At 45.2% G+C, this 24,839-nt stretch overlaps 1 protein-coding gene across 3 annotated transcripts in view; it reads right to left on the reverse strand.

The window, feature by feature from the left end:
* ATR (ATR serine/threonine kinase) overlaps positions 1-24,839 on the reverse strand; it is a 167,041-nt gene that overhangs the window by 64,284 nt on the left and 77,918 nt on the right. For all 3 annotated transcript variants that reach the window (XM_056564794.1, XM_056564796.1, XM_056564795.1), the window contains 11 exons: positions 13,957-14,127; positions 13,630-13,824; positions 11,738-11,923; positions 11,560-11,652; positions 10,980-11,110; positions 10,748-10,891; positions 9,921-10,014; positions 8,635-8,760; positions 7,509-7,715; positions 6,571-6,684; positions 1,591-1,706 (listed from right to left, as the gene is read on the reverse strand). In XM_056564794.1, the coding sequence (XP_056420769.1) occupies positions 1,591-1,706; positions 6,571-6,684; positions 7,509-7,715; positions 8,635-8,760; positions 9,921-10,014; positions 10,748-10,891; positions 10,980-11,110; positions 11,560-11,652; positions 11,738-11,923; positions 13,630-13,824; positions 13,957-14,127 (1,577 nt within the window). The remainder of the gene's footprint in view (positions 1-1,590; positions 1,707-6,570; positions 6,685-7,508; positions 7,716-8,634; positions 8,761-9,920; positions 10,015-10,747; positions 10,892-10,979; positions 11,111-11,559; positions 11,653-11,737; positions 11,924-13,629; positions 13,825-13,956; positions 14,128-24,839) is intronic.

A 24,839-nucleotide genomic window follows, 5' to 3' on the forward strand; every position in this document is an offset into this window, starting at 1 on the left:
AATAACAATTGGATGTTGCATAGTCCCCTGTGTAAAGAAAACAATAACCTCAACTGTAGAGGCAGCAATTCCAACAGGGGCAATGTATGTGGATATTGACCCTAATATTTCAGCTTATCTGAACTTAATCGGAACAACAGACCCAAGCATGACCAAGAGAATTCCCCCCCATGAGAACAACTATCCTGTATGCGAATGGTTCAAGGGCAAACCCAACAGAGTAGGGCTAATATATGAGTCCCAGGTGAAGGATCAGTCTGGGTACAAAGGGGGCGGTTCACAAGGAGCAACTCGTCTCAAACCAGTGAAGCATGCCATACCCTTTTTTTCTTTTCTTCCACCTGAACCTGAGACTATTAGGCAAAATATATTATAGGGAAAGATGAAGTCTAACAAATATCTTTAGGGGAGGAATTGTGGAAATCGATTATAATGATTCTGATTGTTGATCAATATATTAAAGGGGTATTGCAGGATTTTTTTTTTTTTATTTGACTATGCTACAGGGGCTGTAAAGTTAGTGTAGTTCATAATATAGTGTGATGGTCTTCTCACAATTCTTATGTGATTGTCCCCCCCAATATTTATTTTTAACAGCATGCAAAATGACTGTTGTCTCAGATTTTTCCCAGGTTGCAATGCGGCCGAGATCTGACTCACTAGTCAGCTGATGACAGGGAGCCTATCTGCTTCAATGGGTGGAGCGATCGCTTGGTGGGAGAGAGATCAGTCTGCAACTAATGCAACAGCTTTAAGCACCCTGATTGAAAACCACAGGTCTTTGAATGGATTCAGCTCATTTATGTTTCAATGGGTGGGGTGGTTAATGTGTGGGAGGGAGGAAAATGGAATTATGGGATTTGTAGTCAAAAAAAGAAAAGTCAAACAGGAAATACCAGTTCAAAAAAAGTTAGCCATAATGTTATGGTAATCTCACAACATAGCCATTTAGCCCCAAGACAAGCACAGATCCTTCCTAAGCATGTCCATTACTGTCTGGCAGGTACGTACTAAAATCCCCTTATGGTGGATGACCCCTTTAATACTTATATGCCATTGCTAATGCTACAGAAAGATATTCGTTACCCTTAAACCTATATATCAGCTTGCTATTTGCTTGTAACTAAAGATGAAGACCTTGGCATGAGGCCAAAAGAAGCAAGATAAAGAAGAAGTTGGAAGTTGGAGACAAAACATCTGAAGAAAGATAGACTGTGCAGAAGGATGAATACATCCGGAATTTTCTGGTAGAATAGGGAAATGGCAACATAAGTGACCTATGGCTAAGAAAGAAATGAATGCTTAATGTGCTAATATATACAGACGCAATACTCAAATAACCAATCAAAATATAACTTGATGATTTTGACATGCTAACTAACCTCCCCTTTCTGTCAAATGTAAAAACCAATGTACTTCCGTATAATAAACAGAACTCCTTGGGACTGCTTCCTAGCCTTCTGCTGAGGAGTTTTATACCAACTTTTTGTCTGGTGTGTATTTCTTGTGTCGACACTCAGCAGTATACAGCGGAAGTCACTCACATTTTAAGGCCTAACCAGCAGCCAACCTTAACAATATCATGAATACCTCGTATTAAGATGTGGTTCCAGTATTTCCTGAACATGTTCTGGAAATCGCCTCCAAAGCCTCCGCCCAGGGCAATCAGTTCTTCCCTCTTTGCATTCATAGATGGATAACAGCTCCTGTAGTTGCACAGAGATAAGACAGCATTTGATGATATATTACCACAGCTATGTAAAGAAATATCTGATGGCTGATGCAAAATTGTTTAATAGAAAAAAATGAAAGAATATCTAAGGGATTAGTAGATAATCACAGGGGGTCCAACGGCTGCGACACACACTGTGGTGTGAAGAGGCATGATTTATTTTTCTCTTCTCAGGTTTCCTATACTACAGTAAGAGGTGCTATCCAGGGGAGCTGTCATGGACGAATAAGTAGATTTTTTATGCTTACCGTAAAATCTCATTCTCTGAGGATCTACTGGGGGACACACAAACCATAGGTATATGCTGCTGACACTAGGCAACAAAAAGAAAGTCGGCCCCTCCTGGCAGGATATACCCCGCCTAATGACTCTGAGCTAATCAGTTTAGTCCCAAAGCAGTAGGAGAGGAACGACAGAGAAAGAAAAAACAGCAACTGTAGGAGGGAAACCACAGACAAAAAATAACCAAACCAACCCCCGGACCGACAACTGAACCAAAGACACCAGAACAAATGGGTGGGTGCTGTGTCCCCCAATGGATCCTCTGAATAAGAGATTTTGCAGTAAGCATAAAAAAAAATCTACTTTTCTCTGTTGGCTCCATTGGGGGACACAGAGACTGTGGGACATACCAAACCAGTCCCCGGGTGAGAAAGAACCCAAGCAACTCAGGTGGAAGGCTGGGCCACAGCTGCCTGCAACACTTTCTGTCCTAAGCCGGCATCAGAAGACGCAAAAGTGTGCACCTAGTAAAATTTTGTAAAAAGTGTGCAAGGACTACCAGGTGGCCGCCTTACAGACTTGCAAGGCCGAAGCCTTATTGCGGAGAGCCCAGGAAGCCCCGACAGATCGAGTGGAATGAGCTGAGACCCAGAATGGTGGAGACTTCACTTTGCAGCGGTAGGCTTCAGAGATGGCGGAACGGATCCACTGTGAAATGGTCGCCTTCGAAGCAGGAAGTCCCTTACGATGATCCTCTGGAAGCACAAAGAAAGAGACACACTGACGGAAAGATGAAGTGACCGATAGGTAGATCCGAACAGCCCGAACCACCTCAAGACAATGAAGCAAGCGTTCCCTGGGATGGGACGGAGCTGGGCAGAAGGACAGGTGGACGATCTCCTCATTCAGGTGAAAAGAGGAGACCACCTTAGGTAAAAAGGTGGGGATTGGTCGGAAAACGACTTTGTCCTGGTGCAGGACCAGGTATAGGGAACAGCAGGAGAGAGCCGCTAACTCAAACTCTTCCACATTGAGGAAGGCCACCTTCCAGTAAAAGATGCAAAGAGAAACATCCCAGAGAGGTTCACCCCCAGGATGTAAATCACCGAGATGGAGGGAAATCTGAGTTCCGCCCAGGGCAAGATCCTGGAGACCTAGGTCATCGCTGCGAGTGCCACCCTGGCGATTGACATACGCCACAGCCGTGGAGTTGGCAGACTGGACACAAACAGGACAGTCCTGAAGAGGTCGGTCCCAATGGAGGAGGCAAAGGTAAATTGGTCTGAGTTCAAGGATGTTGATGGGGAGAAGAGCTTCCTGAGACGACCAACGGCCCTGGACCATCCGATCCCGGAAGACTCCCCCCCCCAACTACTGAGACTGGCATTCTTCGTGATGAAATGCCAGTGAAGAGGAGGAGACTGGAGCCACCACAGGAGGGACCGACGAATCTTGGAGGGGGGGGGGGGGGGGAAGAAGAATCCTACGATAGAGGGAAAGAGGAGACTTGTCCCACCAGGACAGAAGGGCCAGTTGAAGAGGGCGACAATGAAACTGGGCGAAGGGGAGGGGATAGCTTCCATGGCCGCCGCCAGCCTACCCAAGACTTCCATGCTGAACCGAATGGAAACTGGAACAGGACGACGGAGAAGATGAACGCTTGCTGTCAGAGAGTGGAGCTTGTCCGGCAGGAGCCGAACCCGGGCAGTCGCAGTGTTGATCTGGAGTCCCAAGAATATCAGGGACTGGGTGGGAGTCAGGTTGGACTTGGAGACGGAGTGAGAAGGAGACTCTCCTGATTTTGGTCCCTTGTTTGAGCCTTGATCAGGTGGTCATCCAGGTAAGGGATCACAGACACACCCCGGGCTCGAAGGATGGCGATCACCGCCAGGACCTTGGTGAAGACCCTTGGGGGCCATGGCCATGCCGAAGGGAAGGGCCACAAACTGAAAATGGCCCTCCGGAACAGCAAAGTGGAGATACCACTGATGAGCCGGAAAAATTGGGGTGTGAAGATACGCGTCCCGAATATCCACCGATGAAAGAAACTCTCCTTGATCCCTGGATGGAACCACAGAATGGAGAGACTCCATATGGAAATGACGCAGGAGTAGGTGGTGGTTGAGGAGCTTCAGTTCCAGGGTAGGGCGGACGGAGCCCCCTTTTTTGGGGGATGATGAAAAGATTTGACTAGAACCCCGAAAAACGCTCCTCGGGAGGAACTGGGACGATCACTCCCTGAGCGAAAAGGGTCCAAAGTGCGATCAGGAAGGCTGCCGCCAAGGAAGGAAAACGAGGAGGTCGGAATCGAAAAAAGCAGTCCCTTGGAAAGAAAGCAAACTCGATCCGATAGTCGTCGGAAAGAACATCTCTGACCAAAGAGTCCTGCACCTGAGCAAGCCAAATGTCCCGAAACAGGGACAAATGACCTCCCACCCAAAAAAAAATCCTGGGTGGGGGCCTCCCTTCAGGCGGAGAGAGGCTTACAGGTGCCCGACTTGGCTGCAAAAAGGCCTGAACGGTTATCTGACTTCCAGGAAGGATGTGTCTTGAAGGAAGGAGCCTTCCTATCCTGTGAGGGTGCAGGCCTGGCTGCCCGACCCAGGCCAAAAGACCGAAAGGAGGTTGACTTCCGGTGGGAATCGGTACGGCGGGACTTTTTCTGCGGTAGTAAGGAGCTCTTACCTCTAGTAGCCTCAGAGATAATCTCATCCAGGTGTTTTCTGAAGAGCCGGGTCCAGGAGAAAGGAAGTTACATGAGAGACTTCTTAGAAGCGGCATCGTCGTCCCAAGCCTTCAGCCACATGGAGCGACGAATCCCCACCTGGTTACCTGTAGCAAAAGCCGCACAATGGGCGGACAGCAAGGAAGCAGAGCACAAGTAGTCTCCAGCAATGGAGAGTTGAAATGCAAGATTCGCCAATGGTAGAGTTGACAGACAGGAAACCGGAGGATCCACAGCAAGGGGCATTGTCCATTTCGCAATAAAGTCCTAGGGAAAATGGAAACTGCGTCTGAACCTTCTTAGTACCTTGGAAGCATTTGGATGCTTCCATGCCGCTTCCAGCAAGGTGTCAAATTCAGCATGAGATCAGATGAGATCTTTAGAAGGAAACTTCTGGAGCTGGGTCCGAAGTACCGGGGTCCCCTAGGTGAAAAGTGTCCCTGATGGCTGCCACCAAGCTGTCCACCATGTTGGACATGTTGGTTCGGTCCTCTGGATCAGAGGCAGAAACCGACGCCTCATATTCCAACTGCCCAGGAGAACGGGAGCGGGTGGAAGCAGCCTTAGAGGAAGGTGAGGCAGACCTGACATGTATAGCTGGAGACCTTGAACAGCGACCAGGAGAGCGGCCCCTAGAACAGGGGCGCTGCCTGGGTGCCGGGGAGGAGGAGTGAGACCTATGAGGGGAGCACCTGTCCCGAGCTCGGGATTCCGGAGAAGTGCCAGAGGAGGACACCTTAGGGCATTCGGGAGATCACCTGAAAGGAGGATCAGGGGAGAGGGAGTGAGCCTCTCTGGAAGGTGGGCGCAAGGAAGATCGCTCCAGGCCAGTAACCACGGAACGGGAAACCCGTGCCAGGTCGGAAATCGACTGGGTTAGGGAGGAAACCCATTCCAGTTTTTAGTTTTGCAGCCCACACAAGAGTAATGGGGTTGGACATAAGTGAAGCAATTAAAATGGAGCAGTCTACCCAGTTTCTGTGTCCCTCAGATGGAGAGGAGATGCAGCTGTAACTGGAAGAGCAGGCAATCGGTCCAGGCAGGGAGAGTGAAAGAGAGAGGGCTGGACCCACAGACGGAGGACGTAGGCATTACAGGAGCCAGCCTGGCCCTCCATTGGAAGAGGCACCCAGGAATGACCCCTGAGGACAGTGACCAGTCGCACCATGAGGAAGACTTGGGAGCTGCGGGAGAGAAGTTTGGCTCCATCAACAAAAAGTGCCCCCCCCCCCCCCGGTCTTCAGGATGACCAAGCAGGTGAAGGTTACCAGTAGTGTGGGCCAAGAAAATAATGCTCCAGAGGCTGCTAGAAGCAAGAAGTTGAACCACATAGGGGGGGGGGGGGGGGGGGAGGGGGAAGGGGGTCTGAGGGGTTAAAAATACTCACCCTGTCCCGGAAAATAAACTTACTTAGTGAAGTCTTCAGCCAGCCTTTGAAAAAAACTTAAATGCACGTCCCTGAACTAAAAAATAAAAAGTTAAAGACCAGGTCTGTAGAACTCCAAACCTGTGTCTGCTTCCTATGGACACTAAGCTAAAACTGATTAGCTCAGAGTCTGTAGGCGGGTATATCTTGCCAGGAGTGGCCAACTTTCTTTTTGTTGCCTAGTGTCAGCCTCCTAGTGTCAGCAGCACTCAGTCTCTGTGTCCCCCAATGGAGCCAACTGAGAAAGGTAAAATTATTATTTGGCTGCTGCCAGTAGAAGGTGTGCCTGTATGCCCATACAACAGGCTATATGGAAAAGGTGTAAACAGATATAAATATAGATACTCATATCAATATACAATAGTATCCATGTGAAAATGGTTAAAAAAAAGTCACAGTAATGTTGAAATAGACTATAAACAAAAACAGAATACACAGCTGTAATATGTTCTTCATTTCCTATACCTGAATAGCATAAGCTGCAGAATCCTGAGCCCGAACATTATCAGCATATGCAAGAAAGGCCCTTGTCAGCTCCATCAATAGCTCGTAGGCAAAGTTCATGTCTTCAACTCCAGTCTAAAGAAAAAAAAAACAATATTTGCATTATATTGCTTAAATATAATAGGTTAGTATGTACAGTAAAATAAGCTAGATCTAGTCAATGCCTTAACTTTAAGTCTCCAATTCTTAAGATTTAATAGAAATCATCTTTAAAAGAGGACTTCCAGTTATGAAAAACTTATTCCCAGGAAGTGTCTGATCATGTGGGGGCTCTGACCTCTGGAACTCCCCAAGATCTCCAGAACAGGGCCAAGCTCTTACCACTAAGCGCTCTGGTTTCCACGTTCTAAGACATACTAGTCTCGGCAGTGACGGGCCACTCAGCCATTCACCGGACGGTGATTTTAAATATTCATTGTTGTTTGAAACCCATTACTCTGTGTGATAGCCTACATGATTCCTAACATACTTGAAAATAGTTTCATTCACCAAAAAATCCTTACCACAGAAAAAAGCCCTAAAGTCTTAGTCACTAGGTATCTAATTTGCCTGCAAACTGCTGTCCACTGCAGGGAACAGGAATTCTGTCTTAAGCAGCAGAGAGACCAAAACAGAACACAGAGAGCGGTGGTGGGGCTTTCTTAGTTTTATGTGCAGAAGAGAGCCTGAACTGTGTGAATGCAAGCTGAGCCAGTCTGCCTATCTCTTCCAGAAGGTCTAAGTTGTGTCTCAAATTTAAAACCATTGCTTCCCTCTCATCTACGACCACCCCAAGTCCTTGGTAATAGAACCATGGTGGTTCATAAAATTGTTTTAAAAGTACAGAGATGTTGTAAAATGTCAAGTTTAGTAGACATTTAAAAATATTGCTAGACTGGTGGGAAAAAAAAATCACTTACGACAAACGTTGAACCTTTTCCTTGGGTGTCACTAACAGAAAAGTCCAGTCTTCCAGGATCAATTGCACCTAACTGTCCAAAGCATTCACCACACAGCAGTCGAGCCTGTGGGCTGGCATCTTGGCAACCTATTAACAGCACTGTTACCAGCTGTGAGATGACTGGCTCTACAGTTTCACTGTCAGTTGAATACTGTAATAATTTAGCCTAAAAACAAAACATGAATGTTAAAAGTTTATATTTAGATACAACACAGATGTCTGTATGTTATTGGACAGGTCATAGATATAAATTGTATGCAGAATAACCATATTTAATCTAAACAATACTGAAATTCTTTAACTGATTGTTGTTACACCGAGCGCTCCGGGTCCCCGCTCCTCCCCGGAGCGCTCACAGCGTTCTCTTATTCACAGAATCCCGGTCAGACCTGCCGACCGGGTGCGCTGCGATATTGCTCCCAGCCGGGATGCGATTCGCGATGCGGGAAGCGCCCGCTCGCGATGCCCTCTCGATTCCCTTACCAGACCCGTTCCCAGTCTGTGCTGTCCCGGCGCGCGCGGCCCCGCTCCTTAGGGCGCGCGCGCGCCGGGTCTTTGCGATTTAAATGGCCGGTGCGCCACTGATTGGCGCAGCAGGTTTTAATCAGTACCTTCACCTGTGCACTCCCTACTTATACCTCACTTCCCCTGCACTCCCTGGCCGGATCTTGTTGCCATTGTGCCAGTGAAAGCGTTTCCTTGTGTGTTCCTAGCCTAAGTTCCAGACCTCCTGCCGTTGCCCCTGACTACGATCCTTGCTGCCTGCCCTGACCTTCTGCTACGTTCAACCTTGCTCTTGTCTACTCCCTTGTACCGCGCTTATCTCAGCAGTAAGAGAGGTTGAGCCGTTGCCGGTGGATACGACCTGGTTGCTACCGCCGCAAGACCATCCCGCTTTGCGGCGGGCTCTGGTGAATACCAGTAGCAACTTAGAACCGGTCCACCGACACGGTCCACGCCAATCCCTCTCTGGCACAGAGGATCCACCTCCAGCCAGCCGAATCGTGACAAATGTGCTTTATTGTGTGAATATCACAATAATTCTCTAACTGTGACATAAAGCTAATAAATATTAAACTATATACCTGATTCTTATATAATGTCTCCTTTAAACTAGTGAGCGCGTGAATACGAACGTCGACATTTTCATGCTGAATAGCTTTAATTGACAGCTGCATCGCTGTCTGCAAGTCTGTGCTTTTTGTTGTTTCCTGGAATTAAAAGGAAAAAAAACGAAATACAACTATCAATGACATGTATAAAACCTCTGCATAACCTGATCAAGAAAATTTGCTTTAGGTATTGTGAATCTCTGTCTTCTATATGATCCAAATACATTTCTCTACAGCCAATTATCATAATTTCTAAGAAGTACCATGGCACACAAAGTTGAAATATGAAGATAGGATTAGTATTTTGGGACATAATAGACATTAAAAGAAAATTGCATACCACTCTTATCTAGCATCATCCCAATGTTTCAGTCCCTAACAGACTTTGATCACTGTGCTAGATTAGTCAGATATGTGCAGCCAGACGCTAGGATTATCTTCCGCAAGATGACGTACAACCAGTTAACATAACCCCCTTTAAACAACAGTGTTGTAGGAACGTGTACGATATGAGCAGTATAACACTGAACCAGATTTACTAACACTTAAAGGGGTACTCCGTTGGAAAACCTCTTTTTTTAAATGAACTGGTGCCAGAAAGTTAAACAGATTTGTAAAGTACTTCTATTTAAAAATCTCAATCCTTTCAGTACTTATTAGTAGCTGTATACTCCAGAGGAAATTCTTTTCTTTTTGCTCTCTGCTGACACCTCTGTCCGTGTCAGGAACTTTCCAGAGCAGCATAAGTTTGCTATGGGGACTTTCTCCTGCTCTGGACAGTTCCTGATACGGATATCAAGTGTCAGCAGAAAGCACTGTGGACAAGAAAAAAAAGAAATTCAAAAAGAAAAGAATTTCCTCTGTAGCATACAGCTGCTAAAAAGTACTGAAAGTATAAAGATTTTTTTAAAGTAATTTACAAATCTGTTTAACTTTCTGAAAAGAAGTTTTCCACCGATAATATGTCAGATAATCACAGTGGCTCAGGCTGTTTAATAAATTTGGGGAATCTGTAGACTATCTAGTCTATGTTTAGACTAATTATTGGTTGGTTTACTATAGTCCAAAAGTTTGAAGCAAAATTTAGTCACACGCAAGCACACGCCCCTTATCAAGCAAGCCCGAAATTTCTAAATACTGTAAATGTGGAATGAATCAATTAAGTCAGTTTGTTTTTTTTAAAGAAAATTACAACAGAATTCTGGTAAACTCGCAATAGTAAATGGGCCCCAATGAGCTGTGTAATATTTCAAACCCACTTTTCTGTATTCCTGGAGAACCTTCAATATTTGCTTCAGTTCTGGATGATTTGGCAGAAAATATATTTCATGAAGAAAGTCTTGAACAGCATCTCTAATGAAATAATAAAATAGAAATTATGAATAAATAGACATTTGAAATAATGTCAACTTGGAAATACATGGCCCAAATTATAATAAGCAATTGCATAATACATTTTAATTTAAATCTTACATAAAAAAAAACTAGGACAAGAAAGTGTGGAGAAACCAAATACCACACAGCTTTATTAAAGCCCATTGCTTTTTCTGACCATCAAAATACAAAAAGTAACCAGACAGAATATAACTGAACAGAGCCATAGAATGAATAGATAATCCATTACTGTAATGTATTGGCTAAGGTAACCTCAAATTAGAAAAAAAAACTTTATTATTTCTGATTATGCCCCAATTTAATATGTAGGTATTTAAGGTGTATTAAATAAGTTTATCTTGTTTCAATCTTTTATTAAAAGATAAATCAAAATTTATATTACCAAACTGCAGTCTGCAGGATCTCCAATGTGTTTTTTTCTATGCACAGTATAAGTAAAAGCTGTCATTTAGAAAGGGGGCAGTGGCTATTCATCAATATGCCCAAATTCAGAGCATATACACATCATTTGCAGGACTAGTGCACTCCTCAGCTCAACAAGAAAGAAAGTGATACACTGCTGGAATCAGGGTTACTACTTTATGCTGCTGTCAGATAGTTTAAAATAATGCTAGAAAGAAACTGATACATACAACAGCTTTGGCAGAAGAAGCCGCTAATTTAAAATGTTTAACAAGCTCTTCCAACTTACCTGTTCTCCACAATTAGATAATGGAAAATAGCCACAGTTTCTTTAGGTTGGGTATGTAACAGGGGCAATAATGCAACTATTACATGGCTAAGAAGAGAGCCCAGGTATGCCTGGTCCAGGCAGCGCACAAACAAGTCCCATGATCTAAAACAGATAATAAAAAACACATAATAAAGCTTGTTATGCTCGTGATCTTTAGTACAACAAACATAAAACAAACATGACATACTACCTGCAACACAGCTCTGGAAAATCATCCTTATATCTGAGCCCAGTCCTTAGTGTTGTCATCATCTTTACTCTTACTGGGCTAATGTGTTTCGGTCCCATGAGTTTCATCAGAGAAACCAAACTGTTTAAGGCCTGAGAATAATAAAACAATTACCATAATCTGCACAAATCTGTATATCATGGATGGCCGATTTGCTTCATATTTCGAATGGACTTCATTTAAAAAAAAAATTAAAATTTTATTGACAAGATTCATTGCAGGGTGCTAAATCTTGGGAATCCACCCAGGTAGAACAAAGATCTTGAGACATATTTTGAAAGAAAAATATATCCATGCTGTATCACCCCACTAAAAAACAAAATCTAGTGAGGGATTGTTCCTGTAACTGCTGTGGGACTGTGGGGATGTGTATGCACATGCCTAACTTATAAACACTTCTCCTAATTAAGATAGTCACTTCAGGCTCTGAACTAGCAATCGTTGGGGGTCCCTGATGAGCTATCCTTTAACATCTATTCTGTGGATAGGTGATAAACGTTTACTGTAGTAAGTCTGCTTTCATTACAAGAATATAGCTCACCATCTTTTTGTCTTCAATGCCAATACTGGAACTTAGTAAATGCATATTAAAGAAAGCCAGAATCCCCAGTAATTTGGGTTGTAGATAATCCGCCTGCAAAATAAAAGAAATGTTTTGTCTTATACATACTTCTCGTGTTTTTGAAAGTTTAGTTGCAAGATCGCAAAATTATTCTTACCATTATCTCAGGTTTAGTAATGTTCCTAGGTCCCTGGTAAGGATCATCACTTGATGCAAAGGAAGCCAAAATCGACAGTCCATTGAACACCTGCTGGTAATGCTCCCCAAGCCGAAGCAGCAGCTCATTGTGGAGTCCCTGGTAATCTTGTCTAAGCAAACTACCAAGCTCAATTTCTGTCTCATTCTGTGTATTCAAGAAAAGAAATAACACAAATGCAAAATAAAGTGGGAGCAGTGATAAAGCTTCCATTTTTGTTTATTAATTTTATCTTCATCTTACTATTGTACAAAATAATACTAGTAGTGAAAACCATAAGAAAAAAGAAAAACATGCAAAATGCATGTTAAAGTTTACAGGACATACTGAACTTTTCTAGAATCAAAATGCACAGAGACAAGTGTAAAGTCCTTTATACTTGTTTTCAATAATTTCCTGAGAAACTGATAAAAAGAACCATACACATTCATGATTGAAACACTAGCCAACTTCTCCCCCACTTTGACCTGACTTTACAGATGCAATAGAGGATCTGAGTCCAAGTTAGCTGTGTGGATATGCTGAAAAATATATCATACAGTGTAGGGCTGCAGTTAACGATTATTTTAATAATTGATTAGTCGTCGATTATTTTATTGATTAATCGATTAATCGGAAAAATGTCAAAATGCCAAAAAAAAGGGGTTCAGCTGATTCTTGAAAAACGATGTCCAATGGCCATATTAAAAGTTTCTAGCATGTGATGTGACCAAACAGCAGCAATTTTATTATTTTTATTTTTTTTAACGTTTACGCCAGTTGCTGTCATTATTAATGATCCTGTACAGAAACCAGCGTAAATTTGATACTGCCGCATGGGTAACTGTCAGAACTATTAAAAATAAAATGTTAATGATTCACTAATATTTTAATAGTTCAGACAGTTAGCCATGCGGTAGTATCAAATATGTAAAAGAAAAAATTATTTAACTTTATTTGTATAGCAATAGGAAAAGGGGGAGCTAATTTTTTATTGGGGGAGCAGTAAATTTACATTTATTTTTTTATAGCACTCCTATACACATGTGTATGTGCAGACCATTTCTTTTACAGACCCCTTTAGACAGCAGGGCCCCCCCCCCCCCCCTTTAGACGGCAGGGCCCTCCTTTAGACGGCAGGGCCCCCCTTTAGACGGCAGGGCCCCCCTTTAGACGGCAGGGCCCCCCTTTAGATGGCAGGGCCCCCCTTTAGACGGCAGGGCCCCCCTTTAGACGGCAGGGCCCCCCTTTAGACGGCAGGGGCCTCCTTTAGACCGCAGCCTCCACCCTTTAGACGGCAGGGGCCTCCTTTAGACCGCAGCCTCCACCCTTTAGACGGCAGGGGCCTCCTTTAGACCGCAGCCTCCACCCTTGTAGACAGCTCACCTGCAGCTGTCCTCTGTCGGGGCTGCCGCTCCGCTGAACAGTTCTCCCTTCCGCATCACGTTGTGCTATGGAAGACCATGTGACACACACGTCACTCTGCTTACTCCGGGCGCAGGGGAGGAGGTGGAGTGATGTGTATGTCACATGGTCCTCCATAGGACAACGTGATGTGGACGAGAGAATGGGGCAGCGGACAGCTGTAGGTGAGCTGTCTACAAGGGTGGGGGCTGCGGTCTAAAGGGGGGCCCTGCTGCCGCCGCCTGACATGTCCCCACTGCTGCCTTGCTCCTAGCAGTGAGCAGTAGAGAATATACATGTCCCGGCGGTGCGCTGATTGCACTAGGAGCAGGGCAGCAATCAGCGCATAGGGCGATTATTCGATAACGGGATTCGTCGACAAAGAATCCTGTTATCGATTACATCGATTAATCATTGCAGCCCTAAAACAGTGCATAAAATTCAGCTGCAAAAATAATCATGCCATGTACCTTCAGATAGTGAAGTGACTTTTCAAGTTCATCCTTGGTGCAGGAACAGACAAGGTGAGAGAAGATGTACTTGAAGTTATTGATCAAAATCTCCCTGCGATTAACATTCAGCTGCTTGGCAATTGTTCTGATCAAAGTGGAGGCTACAGGGCTGGCTTTAGCGGCAAGATATGGAAGCAAAAGCTGCAATGTTTTCTGAATAAAAAAGAAAAGAAAAAAAAAACATGAAATTCAAATATGCAGATAATCTTCAAGTACAATATAGATTAAGTGTAGATAACACTGTTTCAAAAGCATGTAAACGTTTAGGAAGCAGAAAAGACTTACTGTTAAAAAACGGTTGAGATCTGGAAAATCAAATACATTGGCAATTTCAGACAAAATTTCCAAGGCTGCTTCCCTGTGATGTACTGCCTCCTGCTTCTGTATGTCACTGCTGCGCCCAAGTGTGCTACTAGGTAAAGCTTGCTGGCTTGTGTGCAGCGACTCTACAAGAAACTACAGAAGCGTATTAAAAATCATTTAATATTGGTTACTATCATTTTTATTTTTTTCCTTTTGACTCTAACAACACTTTATCTGTACCACACATTAAATATGCATGCTCCATAAAATTCCTTCTTACTGGAGCAGTCTGGACTAAGAATCAAAGGGATTCCAAACATTGGAACCTCCACTGATCTAAAGGCCCTTTTACATTGGGCCAATCATTGTTCCTAGGTAGAGTTGAGCGCTCTTACAGTAAATTGGCTCGCAGCGAACCCAGTGGCTCGACATTTGGTGATTTTAGTCTGCATAAATTAGTTTACCTTTCCAAGTTCTCTGGTTGCCTATAAAAGGTGGATACAGTCCTAGGAGAGCTAATTTATGGTGACTAAAGTAATCAACGGCCGAGCCACGGGGTTCGCTACAAGCCAATTTACTGTAAGTTCGCTCAGCTCTATTCCTAGGCATGCTCATTAACCAATAATTGGCCCATGTAAAAGAGCTTGTTCATTGGCTGATCTTTTGTGCAGCCAATAAAAAGTAGATTTTTTTTTTTATGCTTACCGTAAAGTCTCTTTATCGGAGGATCCATTGGGCGACACAGAGAACATGGGTATATCTTGCTGCCACTAAGAGGCTGACACTAGGCAATACAAAAAGAAATTCAGCCCCTCCTGGCAGGATATACCCCACCTAGTGACTCTGAGCTAAACAGTTTTGTCCCAAAGCAGTAGGAGAGGACCGACAGAGAAAGAAAAAAACAGCAACTGTCCAAAGGGAAACCACAGACAAAATATATCCAAACCAACCCCCGGACAGACAACTGAACCAAAGACACCAGAACAAATGGGTGGGTGCTGTGTCCCCCAATGGATCCTCCAAGTAAGAGATTTTACGGTAAGCATAAAAAAATCTACTTTTCTCGGTCGGCTACATTGGGGGACACAGAGACCGTGGGACGTACCAAAGCAGTCCCCGGGGTGGGAGAGAACCCAAGCAACTCAGGTGGAAGGCTGGGCCACAGTGGCCTGAAACACCTTGCGACCCAAGCCGGCGTCAGCAGATGGAAAAGTGTGCATGTGGTAAAATTTGGTAAAAGTGTGTAAGGACGACCAAGTGGCCACCTTACAGACTTGCAAGGCCGAAGCCCTATTGCGGAGAGCCCAGGAGGCCCTGACTGAATGAGCCGAGACCCGGAAAGGCAGAGTGTTCCCTTTGCAGCAGTAGGCTTCCAATATGGCAGAAGAAATCCACCGCAAAATGGTCGCCTTCGAAGCAGGAAGTCCCTTGCGACGACCCTCCAGAAACACAAAGAGAGTCACGCTGACTGAAAGAAGAAGTGACCAAAAAGGTAGATCTGAACAGCCCAAACTACGTCAAGAAATGAATCAAGTGTTCCCTGGGATGGGACAGAGCTGGGCAAAAGGGCGGGAGGACGATATACTCATTCAGGTGAAAGGAGGAGACCACCTTAGGTAAAAAGGTGGGGATCAGACAGAAAATGACTTTGTCCTGATGCAGGACGAGATAAGGGGAATGGCAAGAGAGCCGCCAACTCAGAAACCCTCCAGATGGAAGTGACCGCAAGAGGAAGGCCACCTTCCAGGAAAGGACGTGAAGAGGAACGTCCTGGAGAGGTTCAAAGGGAGCACCTTCTAATGCATGGAGTACCAGTTTCAGATCCCAAGGAGGAGTGGGGGATCTTAACGGCATAGCCGCATGAGCTATGCCCTGCAGAAAATTGCGGATGTGAGGATCTGAATTCTGCCCAAAGCAGAATGCTGGAGACCTCGGCCATCACCGCGGGGCTGCGAGTGCCGCCCTGGTGATCGACATACGCCACAGCCGTGGCGTTGTCCGACTGGACACGAACAGGACGGTCCTAGAGAAGCCGCTCCCAATGGAGGAGGCAAAGATAAATCGCCAAGAGTTCCAGAATGTTGATGGGGAGGAGAGCTTCCTGGACCATCCGATCCCAGAAGACTCCCCCGCCCAATCGTTGAAACTGGCATCCGGCGTAATGACTTACCAATGAGGAGGCAGGAAGGACTGTCCCTGCCAAAGAAGGTGAGACTGGAGCCACCACAGGAGAGAATGGCAAATCCTGGGGAGAGGGGAAAGAAACCTGCGATCGAGGGAAAGGGGGGACTTGTCCCACCGGGACAGAACAGCCAGCTGAAGAAGGTAATAATGAAACTGGCTTCCTTCAGTGTGAGAAGGAGCCTCTCCTGATTTTGTTCCCTGGATGGAGCATTGATTTAGAGATCATCCAGGTAAGGGATCATGGACACACCCCAGGCTCAAAAGGATGGCAATCACCGCCGCCAGGACCTTTTTTTTATTATTTTTATTATTATCATTATATTTTATTCAACGCTTACAGAAAAAAAAATACAAGTTCTTACAAATACAATACAACAAGTTACAAATACATATGCATTTATTTGGTCCTATTATAACCCACCCCACCCTCCACCCACAATGACAGGGGGGATTTTTTTTTTTTTTTTTCAAATATCTCGTTTTTTCCGCACCTCTCTCCGGAAATTCCGGAATTATCCTAATTATCAGTGTCCCATAGTCCCCAATTTTTCTTCCAAATATCAAAATTTTTTCTGACTTTTTGCTTTTAACCTTTTCAAAACCTTTAACCCTTTGCAACTCTAGTTTCCATTCTAGACTACTCGGGATTTTGTTAGAAATCCATTTCCTCATTATAATCAACCTCCCTGTACTCAATGCATTCAAGATCAACTTCTTTTTGGCCACAGGTAGGTTAGGGATTAGACCAAACAGGAAAACTCCTGCTTTCCACTCCAAACTAACACCTATTTTTCTTTTAATCTGTTCTTTAATTTCAAACCAAAAATCTTATATATGGGCACTCCCACAGCATATGAAGCAGATTCACTTCGGCCCTTCCACATTTTGGGCAGTCCACATGGGCACGAATTTTCCATTTCCATAGATCTTTAGGGGTATAATATAGTCTATGCAATAGCATAAACTGAGAGGTTCGAAATTTTTCATTTTCCGACATCTGGACCACACTCGCAATCATTCCCTTCCAAGTGGTCTCATCCGACAGCACTCCTTCTTTTGCCAACTCTGCTTTACTTTTAACTTTCATCCCCTCTAGTTTCCCTAATTGAAGAATTTTATATACTGCAGACAACCCCAATTTCCTACCCCCATCCACCAATTCAATCAAGGGATGGTTCTGGATACTAAGAGCCCTTGTATCCTTAGTATACTTTACAGCATGTTCTAGTTGGAGGAAACCAAATTTATATTTATCATCTAACCCAAACTCCCTCTGCAGATCTTCACATTTTTTAAATTTTCCTTCACTGAACATTTGCTCAACATATACTATCCCCTTTCTTAACCATAAACCATAATGCTCAATTTTACTTATTTCATTCAAATTATTAATTTTCCCACAGTGGAGTAAATTTCACACTTCCTATAATGTTTAAAATTCCTTTAACTTTCTTCCACACCCAATTTGCCTGAGCACCAATTGTATCCTTCTTATTAAATTTCAAACTATTTTCCAATACTTCAAACACGTGCTTCCTATACACCTTTTATTTAAATTTAAAGAGGTCATGAATCAACTGACCTTGGTCACCCGTGAGCTGTGATAGCTGAGCCGCCCAGTAATACAGTCTAAAGTTTGGAACCCCTACCCCCCCCCCCCCCCCCTATCTCTGGGCAGCGTGAATGTGTCTAATCTAATCCTAACCTTTTTCTTACCCCAAATTAATGTATTCACCAAACCATCAATTTTTCTGAACCATACTTCACCTATATTTACTGGGGATGCTGTTAAATAGTATAAAAGTTGCGGCAGAACCACCATTTTTGTCAATACTATACGATTGGACATTCCCAAGGGTAGTTTTAACCAGATATCAATTTTCTTTTTAATTTTTACCAACAGCGGGGCTAGATTTAACTTGATATAGTCATTTGGATTGCTACTAATGCTAATGCCCAGGTATTCCATGGTCTCTGGATATTTTATTACTTTTAATTCACTAAACCTTTCTTCACCTATGCCTTCCACAATCATTAATGAAGATTTTCTCCAGTTGATTGAGAGTCCCGAGATACAACCAAATTCCTGAATGTCCTGAATAATGTCAACTAAATGGATCTTCGGGTTCCTGACAAACAGTAATAAATCATCCGCATATAATGCAATTTTTCCTTCATCTCCTCCTGGGCCAAAACCCTGGTATCAGGAATGATTTTTGAGAAAAACAGCCAGAGGTTCAATAAATAAAAGAAATAATAAAGGTGACAGGGGACACCCTTGTCTTGTGCCCCTGGTGAGGCTAAATTGGCCAGATATAGTATTGTTTATTTTTATTCTTGCCCTGGGGTGGTCACATAACAGCTTAATATAATTTATAAAGCTCTGCACCAACCCAAACTGTTCCAACGCTTTCCATAAGAAGGCCCACTCCACCCTGTCGAACGCTTTTTCAGCATCTAGTGACAGGATGCTCCCCAAGCTGGATGGCCGAAAAAACTCTCCTAATATTATCCATTCCATAAATCCAACCTGATCTCACCCCACCAGGTTCCCAATCACTCCCTTCAGGCGCAACGTTAATACCTTCACAAAAATTTTTGCGTCTGTATTTAAAAGCGAGATGGGTCTTTATGAGCCCATCTCGCTTAGATCTTTACCCTTTTTCGGGATTAATACCATCATTGCTTCCCGCATTGACTGCGGAAGGGACACCTGTCTGCAGGATTCATCTAACACCTCTTGGAGTTTCCCTAACAATGACTTACCCAGTTTACAATATATCTCAAATGGGAGCCCATCCATCCCTGGAGCTGTGTTCCCAGAAAAAGATCTCAAGGCCTGCTCCAGCTCATGGAGCCGAATTTTAGTATCCAACTCCACCCACTGGGCGGCCCCCAGACTCGGTAATTTGATTTTTTTTTTTTAATTCTTCAATATCCTCCTTGGAATGTTGCACTTCTGTCTCATAAAGTTCTGAAAAGAAACAAACAAAACTCGCTTCCACTTCTTCTGCAGTGGACCTGAGAAGGCCATCTTTATCCTTAATAGATTTGATAAAGTTCCCCCTTTACTGATTCCTTATGAGTTGACTCAGGAATTTATTTGGATGCCCCCCTTCATAATATAATTTTTGAATTTGAAAAAAAATCTGATTTAAAGGCTTTTTCTTCTAAATATACTTTAAGATCCTTTTTTTTTTCTAACTTTCTTAAATTGTCGACAGAGGCATCCCTGGACAGCTCAACCTCTGCCCTCGAGATTACTTTTTCCAGCTCTTTTTCTTTTAACCTAAACCCCCTCTTCTTCCTACAGATCTCCCTATATAGCAAACCTCAAATAAATGCTTTAAGGGCATCCCATACTATGCCCACCTCTGCCGTGCCCTTGTTGACTGCCCAAAATTCGTCTATTTACCCTTTTAACTTTTTCCAATCATCCAGGATACTTAACCAATGAGGGTTGATCTTGAGTATTCTAGTTGTACTTCTCCCTTTTTTCCCACATATTCTTAGATTCATACTACAATGATCATATTTTAGACCTTCTACATACCCCAGGGCCTTATCATTGCATAGCACCATATCGATGCGAGAAGCAGCCTCATATGAGCTACTTATACACGAGAACATTTTCTTATCACCATACAATTCCATCCATGCGTCCCTCCACCCAGCTTCCTCAATAAATTTCCCCAAAGGGGATGACCACTTTTTGCCCAATTCCCTCTGTGACAGTATATCTAGGGAGCTATCCAATATACAGTTGAAATCCCCTATTCCCTATTCTTCAAAAAGGCTACTAAAGCGGCCAACACCTGATTAGAGAAAGGGCGAGGAATATATACAAAAGCTAAGACCACCTGTCTTAATTCCATAACCGAGTCCAGAAAGATATACCTTCCACTACTATCTATTTCTTTACACTGGACTTCTAAGTCAATGCCTGAATGGACAAGAACCGAGACCCCTGCGGAGAAACTAGAACCAAACGCATGGAATTCCTGTGTTGCCCATTTTTTCCTAACCAGCACTGTCACTTCATTGGTCAAATGAGTTTCTACAAGGCACACAATAGCTGGTAAGTGTCGTTTGATACTATCAAAAATGGCACATCTTTTGCTTTTATCTTTAAGTCCCCGGAAATTCCACGTTACTACCCTAACTCCCATTTATTGTTCAATACACAGAGAAGTGAGAGGAGGGGAAAAAAAAAAAAAACACACACACTTCTCGGCGTCCGTCGCAATGACTTGCCAATGAGGAGGCAGGAAGGACTGTCCCTGCCAAAGAAGGTGAGACTGGAGCCACCACAGGAGAGAATGGCAAATCCTGGGGAGGGGGGAAAGAAACCTGCGATCGAGGGAAAGGGGGGACTTGTCCCACTGGGACAGAACAGCCAGCTGAAGAAGGCAATAATGAAACTGGGCTTCCTTCAGTGTGAGAAGGAGCCTCTCCTGATTATGTACCCTGGATGGAGCATTGATTTAGAGATCATCCAGGTAAGGGATCATGGACACACCCCGGGCTCAAAAGGATGGCAATCACCGCCGCCGGGACCTTGGTGAAGACCCTTGGGGCCGTGGCCAGGCCAAAGGGAAGGGCCATAAACTGAAAATGGCCCTTCGGGATGGCGAAGCGGAGATACCGCTGATGAGCTGGAAAAATTGGGATGTGAACATACGCGTCTGGGATATCCAGACCAATGAATGCCACCACAGAATGAAGAGACTCCATGCGGAAGTGTTGCAGGAGTAGGTGGTGGTTGAGAAGCTTCAGATCCAGGATAGGGCGAATGGAGCCCCCCCTTCTCGGAAGGAACCGGGACGACCACTCCCTGAGCGAGAAGGGTCTGTAGTGCAGCCCGAAAGGCCGCTACCAAGGAAGGAGAACGAGGAGGGTGGGATCAAAAAAAGTGATCCCTGGAAAAAGAAGCAGATAGCCATCGGAAACGATTTCTCGGACTCAAAAATCCTGCACCCGAGCTAATCAAATGTCCCAGAGCAGGAACAAACGACCTCCCACCTGAAAAAAATTCCCGGGTGGGGGCGTCCCCTCAGGCGAAGGGAGGCTTGCGGGTGCCTGACTTGGCCGCAAAGCGGTTGGAATGGTTATCAGACTTCCAGGAAGGATGCGCATTGAAAGAAGGAGCCTTCTGATCCTGTGAGGGCGCCAGCCTGACTGAACGACCTGAGGCAAAGGACAAAAGGAAATAGACTTCTGGCGGGAATCGGTACAGCAGGACCTGTTCTGCGGCAGTAGACAGATCTTACCCCCAGTAGCCTCAGAGATAATCTTATCCAGGCATTTTCCAAAGAGCCGGGTCCTGGAGAAAGGAAGTTCAGTGAGGGACTTCTTGGAAGCGGCATCGGCGTCCCAAGCCTTCAGACACATGGAGCGACTAATTGCCACCAGGTTACCTGTAGCAAAGGCAGCACAACGGGCAGACTCCAAGGAAGCAGAGCACAGGTAGTCTTCAGCATTGGAGAAGTAAAGAGCAAGATCCGCCAAATCTTTCGAAGGGGCACCAGACAAAATCCCCTGGCAAAGCTGGGAAGCCCAAACAGATAAGGCTTTGGACACCCAAGCAGAAGCGAAGGTGAGAAGCAAGGATGATCCCACCGCTTCAAAGGTGAACTTGGCCAGATTGCTCTTGTGAGCCGGATCCTTAGAGGAGTCCACTTCCGTCAAAGGTAGAGTGGTCGATTTTCACAGACAGGAAACCAGAGGATTCACAGCAGGTGGCGTTGTCCATTTTGCAATCAAGTCCAGGGAAAACTGAAACTGCACCTGAATCTTCTTAGTTCCTTGGAAGCGTCTGGAGGCTTCCATACCGCTTCCAGTAAGGTGTCAAATTCAGCATAAGAACTGAATACCTTAGGAGAGCGATGGGAGCGGCAGAAGGAAACTTCTGGAGCTGGGTCCAAAGTTCCGGGATCCTCTAGGCGAAAAGTGTCCCTGATGGCTGACACCAAGCTGTCCACCATGTCGGACACAATGCTTCGGTCCTCTGGATCAGAGGCAGAGCCCGACGCCGCATCCTCCAGCTCCCCAGGAGAATGGGAGTGGGTGGAAGCAGTCTCAGATGAAGGCGATGCAGGAAGAAAACCAAAGATGGTCCCTCTTTAGGCGCTGCTTTCCCATAAAATCCCATAGGCATTACTGTCTAAAGGAAAAATTTTCTTTAATCAATGACGCGTTTCGGGATTAACCCTTCCTCAGATTGGCATAGTTAGACATACAAACAAGGTATATATACACGGAAAAGACCGCCAAACAATTTGAAAATGTTGGGGAAGGAGTTAAAGCTCAGGTATAGTCGCGTGACAGTGACTACAAGTAGTTAAAATGTTTCACAAAATTAACAATAAAAAATTACATTGTAGAGACACATTCAAGTTTAAAATAGTAATAGGTTGCTATATCTGATTAAGATATTTTAAATTGTTTCTATGAAGCAGCGTTTAAATAGTTCTCTTCTATAAGCAGTATTAAAAGAGAGGCTTGGCCCGCAAATGGATGGTAGCATGATGTTTCACGTACACAGACCCGAGGCTTGCGGGACACAGAGATAACGAGAGGTGTTATCCAAAATGTGAAGTTGGGGGACAAGGCTTTCCCAGGTGCAGAATACTAGAATAATCGGGGTGACCAGGAATTTTTTAAAACTGCTATTATGGTTTGAAGTAGCACGATGAGATATGCTATGTAAAGGCGATATATGCTAGATGAAGGCAAGGCAGACCTGGTACGGAGAGCAGAAGACCTTGGACGGCGACCAGGGGAGTGGCCTCTAAAACAAGGGCACTGCCGGGGTGCTGGAGAGGAGGAGCAAGACCCATAGTGGGAGCACCTGTCCCGAGCTCGGAACTCCGGTGAAGAGCCAGAGGACAACACCTTAGGGCGCTTGTGAGATAGCCTGAAAGGAGGATCAGGGAAGAGGGAGTGAGCCTACCTGGAAGGTAGGCGCAAGGAAGATTGTTCCAAGGCAGTAACCACGGATCGGGAGACTCGCGCCCGGTCGGAAATCAACTGAGAAAGGGAGGAGACTTATTCCGGAGGGGAAGCAGATTGTTCCGGAGGAACATCCTGGGCGGAAGGAATAGGAGGGCTGGGGCGCACGGTAGTGCAGGCGGGACAGGTTGATTCAGCAGAACCAGAAAACATGAGAGAGAGAGAGAGAGACAGAGAGAGAGAGAGACAGAGAGAGTGAGAGACAGAGAGAGACAGAGACAGAGAGAGAGAGATGAACACGCTAAGGAGGAGGGAGGTGTTACAGGATCCAGCCTGGAAAGGAAGGAGGCACCCAGGAATGACCCCTGCAGCGCTGATAAGAAATAGGCCGGCGAGGAGAAGGGGCAGGAAAAATACTCGCCCTATCCCGGAAAAAACTTACCTAGAGAAGTCTTCAGCCAACCACTTAACGCCTGCATCATGCTGGGCTGAGACAGCCAGACAACCAGGAAGATAGGGGGACCCAGACCCAAGGTACAACCCCAGGTGCTGGCCGGTGGCGAGAAGGGGTTAACAGTGCATACTCTATGCCTGTGCCCCTTCATCGCATATGGGGGAACAGGTAGCGCCATGCTCCTGAACGCCCACCTAAAAAGAAGGAAATAAAAGGGAGAAAAAAACTATATACGCGTCCCTGAACTAAAACCTACGGACACTAAGCTAAAAACTGATTAGCTCTGAGTCAGTAGGTGGGGTATATCCTGCCAGGAGGGGCAGACTTTCTTTTTTATTGCCTAGTGTCAGCCTCCAAGTGGCAGCAAGATATACCCATGGTCTCTGTCTCCCCCAATGGAGCCGACCGAGCCGAAATTATCATTATCACACACATTTCCCTGAAAGTGTACCTGTCCTTAGCAAAAACTTTTGATATAATGTAGATAACACCATTATATTTGTAATATACATTGGTTAAAAAATTTATATATTTTTGGGTGAAAAACGCTGTCCCTGCAGCTATTGCCTGTGTGTCTCTATGAGAAGTCCAAATACAGGAAGTGAGGGCGGAACAAGCAGGGCTCTGTGCAGGCTCCTGGCTTGTCAATTGTCCTGATGTGTGAGCTGGGGACATGTCACAGAGCCCCGCTTGTCCTCAGTGCACAGAGCCCCGCTTGTCCTCAGTGCACAGAGCCCCGCTTGTCCTCAGTGCACAGAGCCCCGCTTGTCCTCAGTGCACAGAGCCCCGCTTGTCCTCAGTGCACAGAGCCCCGCTTGTCCTCAGTGCACAGAGCCCCGCTTGTCCTCAGTGCACAGAGCCCCGCTTGTCCTCAGTGCACAGAGCCCCGCTTGTCCTCAGTGCACAGAGCCCCGCTTGTCCTCAGTGCACAGAGCCCCGCTTGTCCTCAGTGCACAGAGCCCCGCTTGTCCTCAGTGCACAGAGCCCCCGCTTGTCCTCAGTGCACAGAGCCCCCGCTTGTCCTCAGTGCACAGAGCCCCCGCTTGTCCTCAGTGCAGAGCCCCCGCTTGTCCTCAGTGCACAGAGCCCCGCTTGTCCTCAGAGCACAGAGCCCCCGCTTGTCCTCAGTGCACAGAGCCCCGCTTGTCCTCAGTGCACAGAGCCCTGCTTGTCCTCACTTCCTGTATTTGGACTTCTCACAGAGAGACACAGGCAATAGCTGCAGGGACAAAAATATACAAATTCTTTAACCAAATTAAATGTACATATAATGGTA

This window comes from Hyla sarda, chromosome 3, assembly GCF_029499605.1.
Source record: "Hyla sarda isolate aHylSar1 chromosome 3, aHylSar1.hap1, whole genome shotgun sequence".
In the NCBI taxonomy this organism is placed as follows: Eukaryota; Metazoa; Chordata; class Amphibia; order Anura; family Hylidae; genus Hyla; species Hyla sarda.